The 18,843-nt window shown below is 35.7% G+C and overlaps 1 protein-coding gene and 1 pseudogene across 2 annotated transcripts; both read left to right on the top strand.

Annotated features, from left to right (window-relative positions):
• Positions 1-4,145: 4,145 nt before the first annotated feature.
• Positions 4,146-9,889, top strand: LOC100367257 (uncharacterized). 2 transcript variants are annotated; one of them, XM_002732907.4, is made up of 5 exons: positions 4,146-4,232; positions 4,442-4,745; positions 8,240-8,357; positions 8,773-8,965; positions 9,278-9,889. In XM_002732907.4, exons 2-5 carry the CDS (start codon positions 4,449-4,451, stop codon positions 9,660-9,662), a joined length of 993 nt encoding a protein of 330 aa, XP_002732953.1. In that variant the 5' UTR covers positions 4,146-4,232; positions 4,442-4,448; the 3' UTR covers positions 9,663-9,889. The 2 variants fall into 2 exon arrangements, with proteins under 2 accessions (XP_002732953.1, XP_077863838.1); XM_078007712.2 differs by having other exon boundaries at positions 4,197-4,232; positions 4,448-4,745.
• Positions 9,890-15,154: 5,265 nt separating this feature from the next.
• LOC146735428 (uncharacterized) lies at positions 15,155-18,085 on the top strand (annotated as a pseudogene).
• Positions 18,086-18,843: the final 758 nt, after the last annotated feature.

Here is an 18,843-nt window from a genome sequence, read left to right on the forward strand (position 1 = left end):
CGCTGACTAGAAACAATAATATTAACGTTAACCTTTATCAATTGGAGCAAGTTTATTATATTTAATTATGTACTATAATTAAAATATGTAAATATCACCCGAAGTTCGCATTTGATAGCCACTAGAGTATTCGTTTGATGGAACAATGAAATTCTCTAATACGTAAGCGCACTGTTGTTTTGGTACGCATAGTCTGCACATGCGTATTTAGGAATACATCTATGGTAAACCATAGTCAATTCAGTCTATAGTATGGAATATGGTACAACAATGTTAAAAGATAAATGTTATAACCCTTATGGAAATTTCCCCTCTGTCGGGTATATAAGTATCTTTCGAGTATTTCTTGGGTATAGTTTCTTGAGTACTTATCGGTATACGTATTTGACATGCAAATTAGTTTTGCTGCGTACCTTTTGCGTATCTATCGGGTATTAATTTGCATATCCTACATTTCTGTCGGGTACCTCCCGCGTATAGGTACCAGGATCTGCCAGGTACTCATCCCCGCGTATAGGTACCAGGATCTGCCAGGTACTCATCCCCGCGTATAGGTACCAGGATCTGCCAGGTACTCATCCCCGCTTATAGGTACCAGGATCTGCCAGGTACTCATCCACGCTTATAGGTACCAGGATCTGCCAGGTACTCATCCCCGCGTATAGGTACCAGGATCTGCCAGGTACTCATCCCCGCTTATAGGTACCAGGATCTGCCAGGTACTCATCCACGCTTATAGGTACCAGGATCTGCCAGGTACTCATCCCCGCGTATAGGTACCAGGATCTGCCAGGTACTCATCCCCGCGTATAGGTACCAGGATCTGCCAGGTACTCATCCCCGCGTATAGGTACCAGGATCTGCCAGGTACTCATCCCCGCGTATAGGTACCAGGATCTGCCAGGTACTCATCCCCGCGTATAGGTACCAGGATCTGCCAGGTACTCATCCCCGCGTATAGGTACCAGGATCTGCCAGGTACTCATCCACGCTTATAGGTCCCAGGTTCTGTTGGGTAGTAGTATATTTGCAAAGCAAAATGCCATTGGCCCAAAGAGCAAATACAGTTTCACTTAACAATTGCAACAATAGAAAAACAAACAAAAATCATCCAAGTTCTGCATTTCATGGCAAAATAAACATAACTCGCTAACTGATTTAAAATTACATCGTTTCTTGAACTCATGAGCGAGATAACGTTGTTGTAAGTGGGGTTGGTGCAAAACCATACAGGCAAAAAATCTACTCTAATACGTTGATAACGATGGCAAATAACTATAAAATGATATTCGTCTTCAACATAAAGTTGATTGCGTTCAACACAATATTCACACAATCTATTATCGAGGGGAACATTTTCATGTCTTCCCTTTTCAATACGCTGTGAGAAAGAACAACGTAACCTTGACAATGCAGCTCTGAATTTGAAAACATGGATACATGGATATTTTTCTTGTTCAAGTGACGACTTAAAATCGAGATAGGAACGGAGTTTGGGGGAAGAAGCAGTGTCGTCGTGCCATACTTGTTTCGCACAATCTTTTATTCTCTGTGTGAACTGTGAAAGAAACACACTTTTCGAGCCTACACCTTGGTTCAGCCATACATGACCGAATCCAAAGCGAAATAGCAAAATTTTTACATTAAAAGCCCAATTTCAAGTTACCGATGTTATAACACGTTGTTCGGATAATCTTTTTAACATTAAATAACATTTATGAGGATATCTATTACCGTCCATTTGTAATAATCTCAGCCAGTAGCTAGTGCATCTTTTAAAGTAAATAACATAGAGAGGAAAACGACCACATTCGCCAACAGCTGATAAATCGCTTGAGTTATTACTTACACCGAGTAGAAATTTACAAATTTAAATTGATTCTGAACTTGTTCAATTTGAGGAGCGTTCTCGTGACCCCAGATTTCACTACCATATAATAAGATTGGCATAATGATGGAATCAAATAATTTGAATGAATCCGATGTGGTCATACCACAAAGTTTTCGAATCAATACTTTAAGTTGAAACATTGCTTTTTTACCCTGTGCTGATTGGTTTAATTTTGTCGGATTCCAACTTAATCTGGATGAAAATAATACACCAAGATACTTGTACTGAGGGACGATTTTAATTTTATGATCGCGATAGAACCATTTTCACCTTGTTTTAGATAACCACCCCTGCGAAAAACAATTATCTGTGTGTTGTTTAGGTTTAGAGTTAGACCCCAGTGAGAACAAAATTGGTGTACTTTATTTATTTGTCGTTGGGTATGTATAGGCATATCAGAACCCACGGCTACGTCATCCGCGTACATCAAGATATTAAGGTTGTGAAGATCGTTGTCAATGCAAACACCCTCACATCCAACAGTACTAGTGTATGAAACCGTGACGAGATCATGGATACAAATAGTAAACAATATAGGGCTAAGCAGTGTCGTGTCCCGATAGTGCATTTAAAATATTCAGTGAGACCACCAGATAAAATAACACAAGATTGCAACTTACTGTACATTGAGCGGATAACCGACAAGAATTTGCCATGAATCCCTTAATTGATTAGTTTCGACAACAGAAAATCGTGTTGAATCGAGTCAAACGCCTTAGCGAAATCAATAAAAATACAATAAAAGCGCCCCTTTTTCTTCGTTAAATATTTTGCTGCCATGGCTTGGAGTGTGAAAATATTGTCACTTGTACTGTAGCCTCGCCGAAAACCACATTGCGCAATTGCGCTTCAGATAATATACAATTCTTACGACACCAGTGAATTTAGGATTTTTGTTAGAATCTTGCTTGTTACTGATAGAAGGGAGATGCCCCTGTAATTGTTGACATCAGAACGATCACCTTTCTATGTAGTGGTGAGATAATGGCTTTACACCGGGTTAATGGAAAGTTGTAGCTGGAGAGTATGTTATTGAATAGAAGCAATAAGACAGGACCAATGTGTGTCCAGCTATGTTTGTGGTTCTATTACAAGGCCATTGTGACCCGGAGCCTTGTTATTTGCCAAACTTCTAATCGCTTTCTCAATTTCTAACATAGTTATATTTGCATTTAAATCAAGTGGCACATTATCAACACACTGGTCACAGTGCTCATCGTGTAGTTCTAGGTTCCTAATTACAACTTTTTTGAATTCAGTTACAGGTGAGATTGGTTTGTTTAACAGGCCATGAAAATACTTCTACCAACAGACTGGTCCGCTTTAATTTCATTGGTTCTGTTGGGTACCTCTCTTGTATAGCTTAAATATATCTGGTACCTCTGGCGTATAGGTCCCAGGATCCATTTAGTGTAAGTAAAATCATATGCATGATCGGTACCCAAGAGCTCATGCAAAAACATACAAAATCATCTTTTTAATAATTTTAATTTGCATATTGAACATATCAGTACATTATGAAAATACAAGTCTGTAAAAAGTGAAATTAAATCTCTTGAACATAGTAAGGCATGTGGTCAGGAGAACTTTTGCTATTAAAATCTGTTCAAAACATTAGTAAATACAATTAAGTTTAGTTCGCCTGGGCTTCGGTTTGTCTTTTGTATATATCCTTAAATGCATCTAGTTTCACTCTCTCAGCTTATTGTCATTTTTGTCTATGATTGTTCGCAGTGTAGCATCTTCAATTTTATATATTACTGACCGAATATGGGCGTTTGTGCTCGAGCGCAGGTGATCATTTGCCCGACGTTAGTTGAATAAGTCAAGTTTCCTGGGTTTTCTTGCGTGCTGCTGCCGAGTACAAAATGTCCATTGAGTATCTATCGCGTACCTATCGCGTATCTATTGCGTATAGGCCTTTCCATAAGAGAAGTATTGAACGGTTTGAAAACATTTAAGAGGCGGCGGTCGTCACGCAGCGCGTATTCGAATTTCAAATAAACAAACGTCCCGCATTGTTTGTATTCAGTTGCCTCCTTACACAACTAGCTTATTTTAACATTATTATTGGTAAAACAACACGTCTTATAAAACAAGTTTAACTGTCTTGAATGGAATGAGATTAGTGATTGTAAGAATGGTTGTTTTATCTTCCCAATGTTCTTAAATTGATTTATAAATACCTATTGAATTTATGAAAACAAATGTAGGTGAATCGAATGCGAATCTGAATCAAAAGCCAACGCCAACGTCATATTGACCTGTACACATGCAGATATTCTGTTGTCCTGGATCTCATTCCCTGGACCACGTCAAAACTCGGCTACGAGTACACCAGGTAAATAAGATTATTGTAACCACCATAATTTTTTTAACATAATATTACCATTGTGGCGTTGGTAAATCACCAATGAATTTCGGTGAAATATATGGGTTGCCACTGCCCATTCTACGGGGAACTACGTCCATAGATCATTTGTTCCAGTACGATACATATGGGATTTTGAGGAGACCATGTCGATGTAATATATTATAATATATAATCAGTTACAGAATGTTGAGGTGGGGAGTTTTATCAACAGCCAACATCAACAACAGATTTATCCCCCAGCTACTGAAATCTCCAAGAAGTCAGGTTACAGCAATTGCGAGTCGAAGTATTGAAAAGGCTGAAAGTGCAGCAAAGATGTGGAATATACCGAAAGTGTATGGTAGTTATGACGACTTATTGACCGATAGTGAAATAAATGCAGTTTATATTCCATTGCCGAATTCATTGCATGCTGAATGGGCTGTGAGGGCAGCAGAGCAAGGGAAACATTGTATTGTGGAGAAACCTATAACAACAAAGGTAAATAGTTCAATGTCTGACTTCTCATGACATAATTTTATTTTACCAAACAAAACAATTTCTTGAAACACAAACTAATAGCTTTGAAACAAACATTTATAACGCAAAACAGCACTCAGTCTCTCGCATCACAAATTTAATTTACAAAACAACACAATGTTAATTAAAATCTCACAATATTCTGACATAGAATAAACTCTATATAAAACGCTATGTCAGAAAGATCCGACTCGCCCTGGCCTATAGTGCCAATCAGAATATTTCATATACCGATTTCTTAGTGCAGTGAAAAACATGGATATTTTTGAATACACAACGGGAGGGGAGAGGGCAAGTAATTTGACTAAGTACCAAGCAATATATTTTCTAGGATAGAAAAAGAGTTACTTTCCTCGTTTGTCATGCACTATCTATTATTGAATGTAATATTATATTTCGTTTCTGTTACAATGTGAATCTGAAACATTTAAAATTTAGTTTAAGTGAATTTAAATAAAGTTTTTGACTCCCGTGTGCGAAGCACAAAAAGTGAGTCTTTGCAGTTTGTGTGTCTGTATGTGTACTTGGATTGCTATATGTTGCGAGGACAAAAATACATATATATGGCTACTTCCGAGGACATACACACCTTCCGAGGACCTTTTTCATAGTCCTCGGAAAACATAATTTATATTAATAGTTAATTCGATTATTAATACGTTTTGCGTAGCTTAGGTTTAGTATCGGGGGAAGGTATGGTTCACGTTATATTAATATTAATATAATTGTACCATACCTTACCCCGATACTAAACCTAAGCTTCGCAAACATTTCTATGTGCAGTCACGGGATATTCAACTCTTGTTTAATTAAACCTAATTAAAATGCAATTCTCCATTGTATTGCATTGTAATTGAGTTTAATTAAACTCCAATTAAAACGCAACCCTTTATAGGAACGCGTTTTAATCGAGTTCATATCGCAACTATATTAAAAGTTAATTCAACTATATTAAAAGTTAATCCAATGAAGTCCTCGGAACATATTGCAATACAAGTGTGCGTGTGCGTGTGCGTGTGCGTGTGCGTGCGCGTGTGCGTGCGCGTGCGCGTGCGCGTGTGTGTGTGTGTGTGTGTGTGTGTGTGTGTGTCACTGATATCTCAAGAACCATACATCAGTTTTTGATGAAACTTGGTGCATAGATACTCTGGGCCAATGCGCAGATTTGATTAGGTTTTAGTAAAAATATGCATGGGCATATTAATTACCTAATTTGCATAATAATTAGCTGATTTTTAGCTGTATCGTGACTGTTCCACTGATATCTAAAGAACCACTCATTGGACTTTGATGAAACTTGGCACACAGATGCTCCAAACTAATGCACAGATTTGATTAGTTTTGGGTAAAAATCTGTCCAATATTAATTACCTAATTTGCATAATGATTAATCAATTTTTGGCTTTTCCACTGATATCTCAAGTACTGATCATCACATTTCAATAAAACTTGGTACATAGATGTCATAGGACACTGCACAAACCTCATAGTTTTTAGGGTAATATCAGTAGATAGTAATTACCTAATTAGCATAATTAATTAATTTTCAGCTTTTGATATTTCAAGTAGTAATTGTCACATTTCAATGAAACTTGGTACATAGATTCTACAGGACACTGCACAAACCTGATAGTTTTTAGGGTAATATGAGTACATATTAATTATCTAATTTGCATAATTAATTAATTTTCAGCTTTTGATATTTCAAGTAGTAATCATCATATTTCAATAAAATTTGGTACATAGATGTCATAGGACACTGCACAGACCTGATAGTTTTTAGGGTAGTATCAGTATATATATTAATTAGCTAATTTGCATAATTAATTAATTTTCAGCTTTTGATATTTCAAGTAGTAATCATCACATTTCAATGACACTCGGTACATAGATGTCATAGGACACTGCACAGACCTGATAGTTTTTAGGGTAATATGAGTACATATTAATTACCTAATTTGCATAATTAATTAATTTTCCGGGTTTGATATTTCAAGTAGTAATCATCACATTTCAATGAAATTTGGTACATAGATGTCATAGGACACTGCACAGACCTGATAGTTTTTAGGGTAATATGAGTACATATTAATTACCTAATTTGCATAATTAATTAATTTCAGCTTTTGATATATCAAGTAGTAATTATCATATTTCAATGAGACTTGCTACATAGATCTAAAATTATGCAGAGACCTGATTAGTTTTAATTGAATATTAATTACCTAATTTGCATAATGTTCCACTGATATATAAACAACCACAAATTGGATTTTAATGAAACTTTTAAAGAGAACTATGCAGAAACCCAATTAGTTTTTGGTAAATATTTATGCTTATTAATCACCTAATTAATATAATTAATTAACACTGATATCTCAATTACTGATCATCACATTTGAATAAAATTTGGTACATAAATGCTTTAGGACAATAGACAGGCCTGATTACCGGTAATTTTGGGTTAAAATATGTTCATATTAATTCTCTAATTAGCATAATTCATAATTTTTTTGTTCTGTTCTGTTCATATTAGTTACCTGATTTACATAATTAGTTTTCAGCTTTTCCATCAATATCTCATGCACAAGTAATTTTGAATTAATTTTTAATGTGTCTTCAATACTCAAATGACCTGCATCACTACATCTGGTTACTAGTATATAAGCAGTAGTCGTCACGCCGCGCATGTTCGACATTTGTATTGATAAATATTGATTTTTCCCACAATCCAATGCGCTCTTTTACTGGGTAGAACGCGTGCCTATGATATTACTCAGTCCATTACCATTACCATTCACCAAAGATTCCCTAGTTAAAGCTTGGTAACATCTTAGTTTATACTTGTCGGTCTGCACAACAGTCACAATCGCCATCTTACTTCATATAAGAACCATATTTCGCGCATGCAGAGCACGACCACTGCCCAATTTATTTGAAAATGTACGACGAGGTGTGAGATACATCTAATGACTAAAGTATATTTAAGGGACAAGGTTTTTTCAAAGAGCGTATTTCCTTGGCAAAAATGAGAATATGCTTTCTATCAGTGGTCCATGCGTCAATCAGCATAAAAGACTTGATACACATGTATTTCATTCACCGGTTTAATTACAATATTCAAATTACTCTATTTAAACACTTTCTTGTGTACATTTTTCAGTCCCACTTTTTATAATTTGCCCTCTGAATTAAGAATGTCGTACTAAATCGTTCATGAAAAACATTCAATGAAAGTTGTGTATATTATTATGTTAGGTTAAATTAATGGTCACTATTTTATATGATGATATAGATTTGTTCACACATTTGTTTGTCCAGCAATATTCCATACTTACTGGCAAATTTGCCAGAGTATGTAGCACATATGCTACTGATTTATTTTAATTAATGTAGAATTCTAGATTGTATGGTGTACTTGCATGTCTTGAATGATTTGTGTTGCTTTTCTGCAGATATCTGATGTTGATAAATTACAGAAAGTTGCCAAAGAACATAATGTCCTGATTGTGGAAGGCTTTGTACACATTCATCATCCACAGTTCAAAGCAATTAAAGAGAAGATTACATCAGGTAAATGAGAAAATAATTTCAATAAAATGCAGTCTTTTTTGTTTTTCGCAATTTCGTTCATTTTTTAACAAAAAAGTAATATGATGCTGACACAGCTTCGTAATGAATGAATAATGTACACAGTTATGTCGTCTCGGAAGAATGGTTGTGAAGTTGACCAAGACTTTTCCGATATTGATCATCTTGATTACACGTTTTAAAATGCAACACTGCAGTTTATTTTCTCTACAACTGCGATAATGCATCTAAAATATCTTCTCTGTACACTGTTGTCTGTGAAAATGTCATTAACACATACATTATACTGTCATTTATGTAAGTATTACTATGCACAACACACATACACAGTCAATTGTCTCTCAATAAATTATGCGAATTTAAATGATTCAATTTTTTTTGACACATACAAATGTAGGCTGCATTGGTGCTCTGCAGTATATGACGGGGTCATTTTGTTTCAAAGTTGATCAAGAAGACAATATAATGTACAGTCGTGAACATGACGGTGGTTCACTGTGGAATCTTGGCTGCTACCCTATAAGTTTGATGATAGCACTATTGGGTGAAAGTCCACAGACTGTCACAGCCATGAAATGTGAAACAAAAAGGTTAGATGTGTCACTTATAAATTTCATTTGCAGAATCCAACCAGCCAATCAACATGGGAAGTGCACATGTCATTTGAAAATGTTCCAATATTCTTCAATCGACCAACAGAAACCTCTTATTTCAGTTGGAATTGTGAATTTATAAATATTAATAATGATAAAGATGCACTGAGAGTATTTGGATAATTGTTAATGATTTGCTAGCATGCATACAATGCAGATGTGCCTAATGTTTGACAGTGAATGAATGAATGAGTGAATGAGCGAATGAATGAATGAATGAATGTAACATTTTACTATTTTTATTTTCAGTGGTGTTGATGGTACTTGCCATTGCATATTGCAATTTAGCAATAGCAGACATGGCTGCATATCGGCAAGCTGTATTGCATCCAGTGGCACCAATTTTGAAATCATCGGATCAAAAGGCAAAATATCTCTCAACAAAATCAGGGCATTTCACCCAGACTGTGGTGATAATGCAAATTATTTTGATGTTTCAGTCTCAGGAGAACCAGAAGAAAGAGTCACCGTTCCAAACGTTGATGCATTCCTATCAGAAATCACTGCATTTGAGGCATCAGTTTTAGATGGTATCTCACCAGTAGTGTCTTTGGAGCTAAGTAAATTGATTGTAACTACAATTATAGCTTTACATAAATCAGCTTGCCAAGGTGGCATGCCAGTTTCTCTATAAGAAAAAAGATGGAAATATCACAAGCAGATCAACATTTACTAAAACAATATCAATACGATTCTAATAGAACACCATAACATTACATGTTATATAAAACGACAGGAATATGATATAATTATACATCAGCTGTTCTGGGGTAGCCTGAAACGATTTGCTGTTAATGTCAATGTACATGTGATAACATGAATTAAAATAATGCAGTTAACTAGTGGTATGTCCACATTTAAGCAGTCTGTGTATTTTGATCACTTTATTTTTACAGCATATAGATCACATTTTGCATTCATAATTGATTGAACAATGTACATATTTTGATAAACTTGTTTGTATTAATACTGTATGATTATAGTGTAACTTGTGATAAATTCAAATTGTTCTAATTTGTCACAAGATATATCATTGATGACATATGCATATTACCCCGGTATTGACTTTTACTAAACAAGTCATTGTCAATGACACGTCCCCGCTCCGTTCATATTTGAGTGACATATACATTCAAAGCAGATCATGACCGAAATGCACCTGCATATGTACAACACATTGTACTAAATCTGAACAAAATCCATCCATGCATGACTGAGATCCGGTTCCGGAATTGTGAAAATACGTGATTTTGATGCATTTTTGGCCTTAAAATGGCCATCATTCAGCTATTGTTAAGCGGATCATGAAACAAATGCACATATCATTTGTGACATGATGTACCATGTGTGTGTGAAGTTTGAACTTGATCAATCCAGACATGTCTTGAATACGAATCCAGAACTGAATTCTTTAACAAAATGGCCGCCAGTCGGCCATTTCGAACTTGATCCGAAAAAAAAAAGACGTGCATCAAGGTCCTATTATGTTTAATGTATGTACCAAATTTGAACAAAATCCGTCCATGCATAACTGAGATCCGGGTCCGAAATGGTGAAAATGTGCGATTTTGATGCATTTTCGGCCTTAAAGCGACCGCCATTTGGCTATCGTTAATGAGATCATGAAACAAATGCACATACATATTTTTGACATGATGTACGTTGTGTGTGTGAAGTTTGAACTTGATCAATCCAGACATGTTTCGGATACGGATCCAGAACTGAATTCTTTAAAACAAAATGGCCGCCAGTCGGCCATTTCGAACTTGATCGGAAAAAAAAAATGACGTGCATCAAGGTCCTATTATGTTTAATGTATGTACCAAATTTGAACGAAATCCGTCCATGCATAACTGAAATCCGGGTCCGGAATGGTGAAAATGTGCGATTTCAATGCATTTTCAGTCTTAAAGCGGCCACCATTTGGCTATCGTTAATGAGATCATGAAACAAATGCACATACATATTTGTGACATGATGTACCTTGTGTGTGTGAAGTTTGAACTCGATCAATCCAAGCATGTCTCAGATACGGATCCAGAACTGAATTCTTTAAAACAAAATGGCCGCCAGTCGACCATTTCTAACCCGATCCAAAAAAAAAAATGACGTGCATCAAGGTCCTATTATGTTTAATGTATGTACCAAATTTGAACAAAATCCGTCCATGCATAACTGAGATTAAAATGGCCGCTATTCGTCTATCGTTAATCGGATCATGAAAAAAATGCATGTGCATATGTCCCATATAATGTGTGAAGTTTGAGTGAAGTTTGAACTTAATCGGTCCATGCATGTTCGAGATACAGGTGATCACGGACGGACGGACGGACGGACGGACGCACACAGGGCAAAACATAAGTCCCCGTTTTCGGACTACGTCCGAACGGGGACTAACAACACAAATTGTATAAACAATTACGATTACGATGCCATTGGGGTTGAATCATTATTAAGAAGGGATTTCCACTTATTCGTGGGTGAAGCTACATCACGGAACTTTCTATATTGCTAAGACGTGAATTACTGTACCATGTATTTGTATGTGTTTGGAACGCAGTTTGAAAAGCCAATAAAAAACAGCTAAAATCGAGCAAACTGTCAATCCTGAACAACCATTTGTTTCTGTATTGTACACCAGGAGAGTCTCAACAACTAATCAAAATACTTTTTTTTTAAAGTTTTGGACCATTGTCTTCCCCGACTGATTGAAAGGCGGTACAATTGGGTATGACTGCAAAACAGGCGTAGACCATAAACTAAAAGTGAATTTAAACAAATCCATGGTTGTCGTAATAGCTAACATGACAAATCATGAAATGGCAGAATTGGAATGCATCGATGTAAAATCACTTTCGAAAATGTGTCTGATTGGCACCTCACATTTTAGACAGGTACCCAACTTCATTTGACAGACAATTCTACAAACCTGTCCAATTTTGAGAGCAGATTACCTGTAAATAACAAAATAACCAAAATTAATCAAAAAACAAAAAATCGACTAAGTCTATGACTACATATATCTTCTGCTATTTTTCACTTTGGTATTTAGACATGTACATTTTATTTTCTGTCTATGTGAATCATATATACACATACAGAAAGTAAACACAATACAACAGTCTAGCGATGCTTTGATTACTTGTGCCTGTGACTGAATGCAATTCGCCTATAGTAAACTGGCAGCGGAAATATTCTAATATTCAGTCACCCATAGCAATGATACCCTGCTTAAAAATGTCACGGATTAGTTCAAACATGTAATGTATATTTATCGGTAACATAGGTAACATATCAACATTTTTTCTGAATGCAATGAGGGCATTTTTACTACTGTAATACTCCTTAAATGTACAATTTTTTCAATGATCTCAGAAATAAATGTGAGGTTGGATTCTGAACAGTAGTTTCCTAGCATGTAATAAGTATGAGTACATGAGTATGCCTAGGTAAAGATCAGTAGAGAGTGATATGCTAACTATATTGGTGATAGGTCAGACGGTGTCACATTTATTATTTATTATAAGTAGGGGATTAATCCCATACAATATATTCAGTCAATTCATATAATTTATTATAATTTGCAAACAACTGGTGATTAATTTGAGATGTACACAAGTTGGAAATGTTAAGAGTGTTTGCATAAAATAAGTTGTCAGAGACCAATCACATTCTCTGCATAGTTGCGAATTTATTATGGAGAGTACACTTTTTTGGTTGATTAATTAGTCCGTTCAGACGCAGTTCGAAAACGGAGACTTGTGTTTTGACCTCCGTGCGTCCGTGTTCCGTCCATGCATCCGAACCTGTATCTTAGAAATGCTGTAAACTGGCGGCCATTTTGTTTTAATGAATGTGGTTCAAGTGCCATATCTCTGACATGCTTTGACTGACTATGTTCAAATTTCATATATTCATTATACATGTATTCAAAATGGCTGATTTTGTTTTAATTAATGCTGTTCCAGAGCAATATCTCTCAATACTCGTTTGACGATCAGATACAAATGTCAATCATTTTAATGTTAAACAATCATAATAATCATATTCCTGACATGTTTATGTTCCAGCTATATTACTATAAACAAAACTATGCATTTTAAATTCGATAACTAACATGCATGACTTGTTATCTCAATTTTTCTTGGAGATGATTTTGCGAATTTATTTTACTTGGAGTTTTGTCTGAAGACAGTTATTCTTATTGTCTCTGGGAAATGATTTAAAACACTCAGCAGTGGTGTCTGTAATGATCAACGAGTGCATTTAGAGATATGATAAAGATAACGACATAGTTTCAGGGCCATTTATATTATCACAACATTGAACGATAAATTTATCGTAAGGTTTCCGGGATACCAACAAGTATACCATTGAGTCGAAAGCTACACCACACTTATTAGGTTATAGAGTTAATGACTTTCTGTTGCATTTTAAAGTCATTCATTATAGCTATATTATGGTGCTTGGTACTATTACATCAAATATTTATTTATATGAAGGTAGACAGTATTATGGGATTGTGGATCCACACACATCAGAACACTATTCAGAGTTAGCAAAAATATTACACATCCTAGTCCCATTATCACAATAAATACATATGTTTTGATATCAAAGAGCAAGAAAACAATGTCCACCTAACTATTTGAATAAAATCATACATGCGACTGCAAAAACAATATCATTCAGCCGTAAAAAAAATACGGACGTGTTTAAGGTAGCGAGACTATTATTTGCATACTTGTTTTCATCTTTTAATTGTGAATAAATGGCTACAAAAAGATCCAGGAAAGTATATATTTTTGGAATCGCCAGACTTCAAGCTTTTCAAAAGTGTGTTTGTCATGCCCGTATCTGTAAAGGTAAAAAATGACTTTTTCTGTAAAAAAATAATTACGCACATATGCTGGTGATGAGAATTATTTTTTTACTTCTCGTAGTTGTTCAATAGTCTGGTAAATTGTATGTGTCTTGTCAGGTTTATTCAAGCAACGCGTTTTGAAAAGTAGTGTGCTGAATTTAATTTGTTTTATTTAGCTCCATGCCCCAAGTCAAAACACAACACGAAATGCACGAAATAGTTTGTCTGGACACATTCAAGTTCCTCTTCTTGTCACCTTAAAGCTGTGAAAAATTGATGTTAATCCGACGACAATAAGTATACGTTATTTTTTGTTAAAGACCTTGTATTTTGACAAAAATAAACTCATGTGTAGGGACATCCAAATGTATAAGGCTATTGGAAAAAATAAAGAAATAGGATAACTATAATTCGAAAAAATCGGCAGATGAGAACACCAAAATCAATAATTTTTTTAGTGGCTGTGTGACCTTGTGTCTGACACATTCATATGCAAATGCTAATCTGTGAAACAAACAGGGGCGAAGACCAACAACTCAAGTGTTTGTAAACACTCATTGTGTGTCAGATTGCTACTGATAACACATCCTAACATTATGGATTACATGAGATGGCGAATGAGTGCAAGCATGGACTCTAGTACGTCCATGGTGCAAGACCCCCAAATGCAGACGGGCAGTAGTTAATTCAGTTAAGACCACGAAACAATCAAGCAGTCGGCAACGTAAACACAAGGCTCGAGCAGTCACAGCGCAATCAGGTGTACAAAAGACACTCCCAGAACTTCAATTAGTTTTGAAAAATTGCATCGATTGTTCAGGGCTCAGGCTACGATAGCATGGACGTACTAACATGTCTATGACTATAGATAGTACCATAGTCTGATTTCCGAGTGTGAACATTCATACTTCTCAGGACTTTGTAATACTTACAGTCGTGTGTGTGTGTGTGTGTGTATGTGATTAGAGAGTCTAGTATGACGGACCTTTCATCCCGAATAGTGGGCAGCGAGAAAAAATAATCATGAAGGTCATATTTTCGCCTTAGTTTTTTTGACTGAACTCTGTCTCAATATGGAAGAGCCCCATTTCCTATTAATTGTTTGCGTTCAATGGAACAAATGGGATGCAAGTATCAACATAACAAGTGGTGGTGAATAAACATTGCATTGTTTGAGTTAATCTTTGAAACTTATAGGCACACAGGTTATAGTCTGGTTCCCTGCCCCATTTCAACGCTGAGGGCGGTTTTAGAAAAGGGTCAGGTACGGGGTATTACATCCAAGGCGGTTATTGGTAGTTACGTACGGAACATCTGATTCGTCACTGAGACAATTCAACATGGCGGCTTCCATGGACATGGAGTTTGTTATGAAAACAAAGATTGCTTTAGCACATGTAAACGCAAACAGTCATTCATGTTACACATATTTAAGACCAAAGCAAGTTGATTGTTTGAAGGCATCCACTGATAGTGATTGTATAGGCTTGTTGCCTACCGGTTATGGAAAATCACTGATTTTTGAGTGCCTTCCCTACATGTCAGCTTCACACAGTCCCAGGACAGTGATCTTGATCTCGCCATTGAATGCTATTATAGAAGAACAGTCTCGTAGACTCGGCGCAAGGTCAGTGCGGTTAAATCCGGAGTTTGACTGTAGTTTGTCCAGTTTCATTAGTTGTGAGTATTTGTATATACTGTCTCACCCAGAACACATAATGACCAATAAACTCTTCGCCGTATTTCGTGGCGACATTTGGCAACACAAGGTATCTCATATTGTTGTTGACGAAGCACACTGTGTAGTACAATGGGGAAGTGATTTCCGTCCGGAATATCGAAATCTGAAAGACCTATGGCCACCGGTACGAAAAGAACACAGCAAGAAATATCATCACATCTTCTGCTTACCAATCCTGTTATTATCGCTGCCAGCATAGATAGACCAAACATAATGTTCCATGTGACAAAAAGACTTCCAAACAACAGAATTGAAGAGTCTTTTAAGGAGATCTTCAAACCACTTATTGATGAATTGCGCAGTAAACAGGAATGTTTTCCACGAACAATTGTTTTCTCATCACTTAAATGGTGTGGATTTGCTCACGAATTGTCCTTAATGCCAACTTTTGACAGTGATATAGATGATATATCTGGTCTGGTGGCTCAATTCCATGCCTCATGCACTAACAAGGTAAATTTAAGTTATTTTGTTAACTATAAATACTAACTTGGATATGACTTCTACTGTTTAACGATTGTTTTCCATATTCTGTATGGTATGGTATGTTATTGTTGTTGTTGTTGTATAGTAAATAACAAATTGGTCCTCTGCTGGTTTTACCAATAAAAAAATAAAGTGAATATTTATTTGTTAATTGTTATATATATAAATCATTTGTTCCAGGTTTATAAGCAGCTTTGTCTATAACATTTAGGTAAACAATGTGGCTGTTGCCTCATCAAATGACACACTGAAAGATCAGACACGTGATAAGTGTGTGTTCTTTATCAAATTGGTGAATGCAGTTCACTTTACACTTAAGCCAAATTTGTATAAAAGATATAGCGACTGTGCCCCTTTAACTGTATTTGCTATATTAGATGTTTATCTCCAACACAAGAACAGATAAGCCATCAAAATTTGTTGTATACTGTTCTGTATATTAATAATTTGTGCATTTTTTTTACTATAAATGCACCTCTGTCATTTAACTATCATATGATATTCTGTTACATTACCTTTGCCACAACAATTAACTTGAGCCATTTGGCTATTTCATATCAACTTGCATATTGACAATTTATATATCATACTTTTATCATTAAGCAGATGAAGAAAGAGGTGATCGATGGCATGCAGACCATGAATTGTGGTATCAGATTGTTATTTGCAACTGAGGCATATGGGATGGGTGCAGATCCAAAACAAGTCAGGCGAATTATCCATGCTGGTGTACCAAGAACAATGGAAAGTATGTTAAAATGCATGTAGTTCAGTCTAAATGTAGTAATGCAATGTTACGCACAAAATTCATGAATTTTCAGAGCGCATTGTACATATTTGACATACAATGTGTAAAACCAAGTTCCTTTATTGTGTGCATGATCTTATTATTATACTGCTTGTAAGTGTTGCCAACATTTTGAATGTTTTATTTGTTTTGATTATTTAATGACCACAAGCAATTGGTTGGTTCAAGAGAATCTGAAGTCCCAATAATCCTGTAATCCTGTCATGAGTGTAGTTATTGGATGACGATGATGGCTAGGAAAGTTATTTTATGATGAAATGCCACAGGTTACATCATAGAATGGATATAACAATTGATGTCAGTCACCCAAGAGAACTCATGAAAATACGCATTTGCTCAATATGAGAAGTGCATCTTCAATAGAAGTGTACAATAAACTAAACTTTTCCTGTACTGTATAGAGATATATTATCATGTCATTTACCTATGCATATGCTCTAGTAATACAGCAAATACAGTCCAGTACCATATTGCACTATTTTTGTAACTTGTAGTGAAGCTACTTAAATGTTAAATACAATTCTCATTTGTTCATTAGCATACATTCAGGAAGTTGGCAGATGTGGGAGAGATGGGGAAGAATCTGAGGCTATTTTGTACTACAACGCATCTGACATAGCACACAATGTGAAAGGCATGACTGAGGAAATGAGGAAATACTGTACAACAGATGAATGTCGTAGAGTGTCACTAGCCTCACATTTTGGTCAGGAATTTCCCAAGGACTATATCATTAAACATCAGTGCTGTGACAATTACAAGCTATTGTGTGACTGTACCATCTGTGATTGTTCAGTTTCATTATCATCAGGCTGTACATCAGATCCTATTGTTGCGGGCTGTTAGCAGCCAGCTGAAACTGATGGCTGTTAGCAGCCATCAGGAGCAGAATCTGATGTACAGTCAGATGCTGATGAAAGTGATTTTGATGATCACAAAGCACAGGTAATATGTGATGTGTTATTACAGTATTTTGAAGCTGAAAATAACATCTGTAATGCACCTTCTCCTTCAGTTGTCACAGGATTGACACCATCTTTGGCGGAGAAGATATCTTCAAAATATACAAGATACTCCAATCACAAGTTTTTGATTTCTGATTTTTATTTGGAGGATCAATATGTTGATAATATAATTTCTCTTATTTTGCAAGTGTAGAAAGAGGAGAATCTTTATAGTTATGTACCTCAAATTTTCACTGGAAACTGAGAGGAAATGTTATTTGCTCATGTGTTTGCTTCCAGTTGAAAGCATACAACTTAATATATATGTATATATGGGTGCTTCAAGACATGCATATTCAAAACAATAGTGAGACATTTTGTTAGAGCAGGGTTTCATGCTGTAAAAATAAGGATAAATTCTGAAAGTTGATCACTTTGTTGGATGTGTTGATGGAGTACTGTTACGTATATTCAATAAAGTGACCAAAGACAATTTATTTAATTTATCCTTAATATGGCAACTCACTTATTGTTAGCATGTAGTGATACTCTATATATTGTCAATGTATATACTGATTGGGAGCTCAAACAATGGCATGCAACACATTGATAAAACAATACTGTTTTCAACTGGATGTCCAATACTCTTTGACAATGATTTCTAGTTCATGAAAAAAAATGTGTGTTTGTATGATACATTTTATCACACACATCAATTAAGCGCTGTGCCTTAGTGTTCATAATCCCCCTCAGTTTTCAGTGATACACCTTACTTTGACAATATATTTCACCTAAGTTTTGAATCTGTGTGTCTTGAAGTCCTATATATATATATCAATTTGTATGCTTGCTCTCAACTGCAATTTAGATTAGGGCTAGACCATTTGATATCCTGGATGCACAGGATTCACAGCAATAAATTCATGGCACATAGACCCCTTTCATAAATCAAGCACCCTCACTCATTAACCG

The sequence above is a fragment of the Saccoglossus kowalevskii genome, chromosome 12 (assembly GCF_978046115.1).
Source record: "Saccoglossus kowalevskii chromosome 12, keSacKowa6.1, whole genome shotgun sequence".
NCBI classification, from domain to species: domain Eukaryota; kingdom Metazoa; phylum Hemichordata; class Enteropneusta; family Harrimaniidae; genus Saccoglossus; species Saccoglossus kowalevskii.

Coding starts and splice junctions, on each gene's coding strand:
- LOC100367257 (XM_002732907.4), top strand. CDS start 4,449: ATGTTGAGGTGGGGAGTTTTATCAACAGCCAACATCAACAACAGATTT. Junction 8,358..8,772: donor TAAAGAGAAGATTACATCAG/GTAAATGAGAAA, acceptor ATACAAATGTAG/GCTGCATTGGTGCTCTGCAG. Junction 8,966..9,277: donor ATGAAATGTGAAACAAAAAG/GTTAGATGTGTC, acceptor TTTTATTTTCAG/TGGTGTTGATGGTACTTGCC.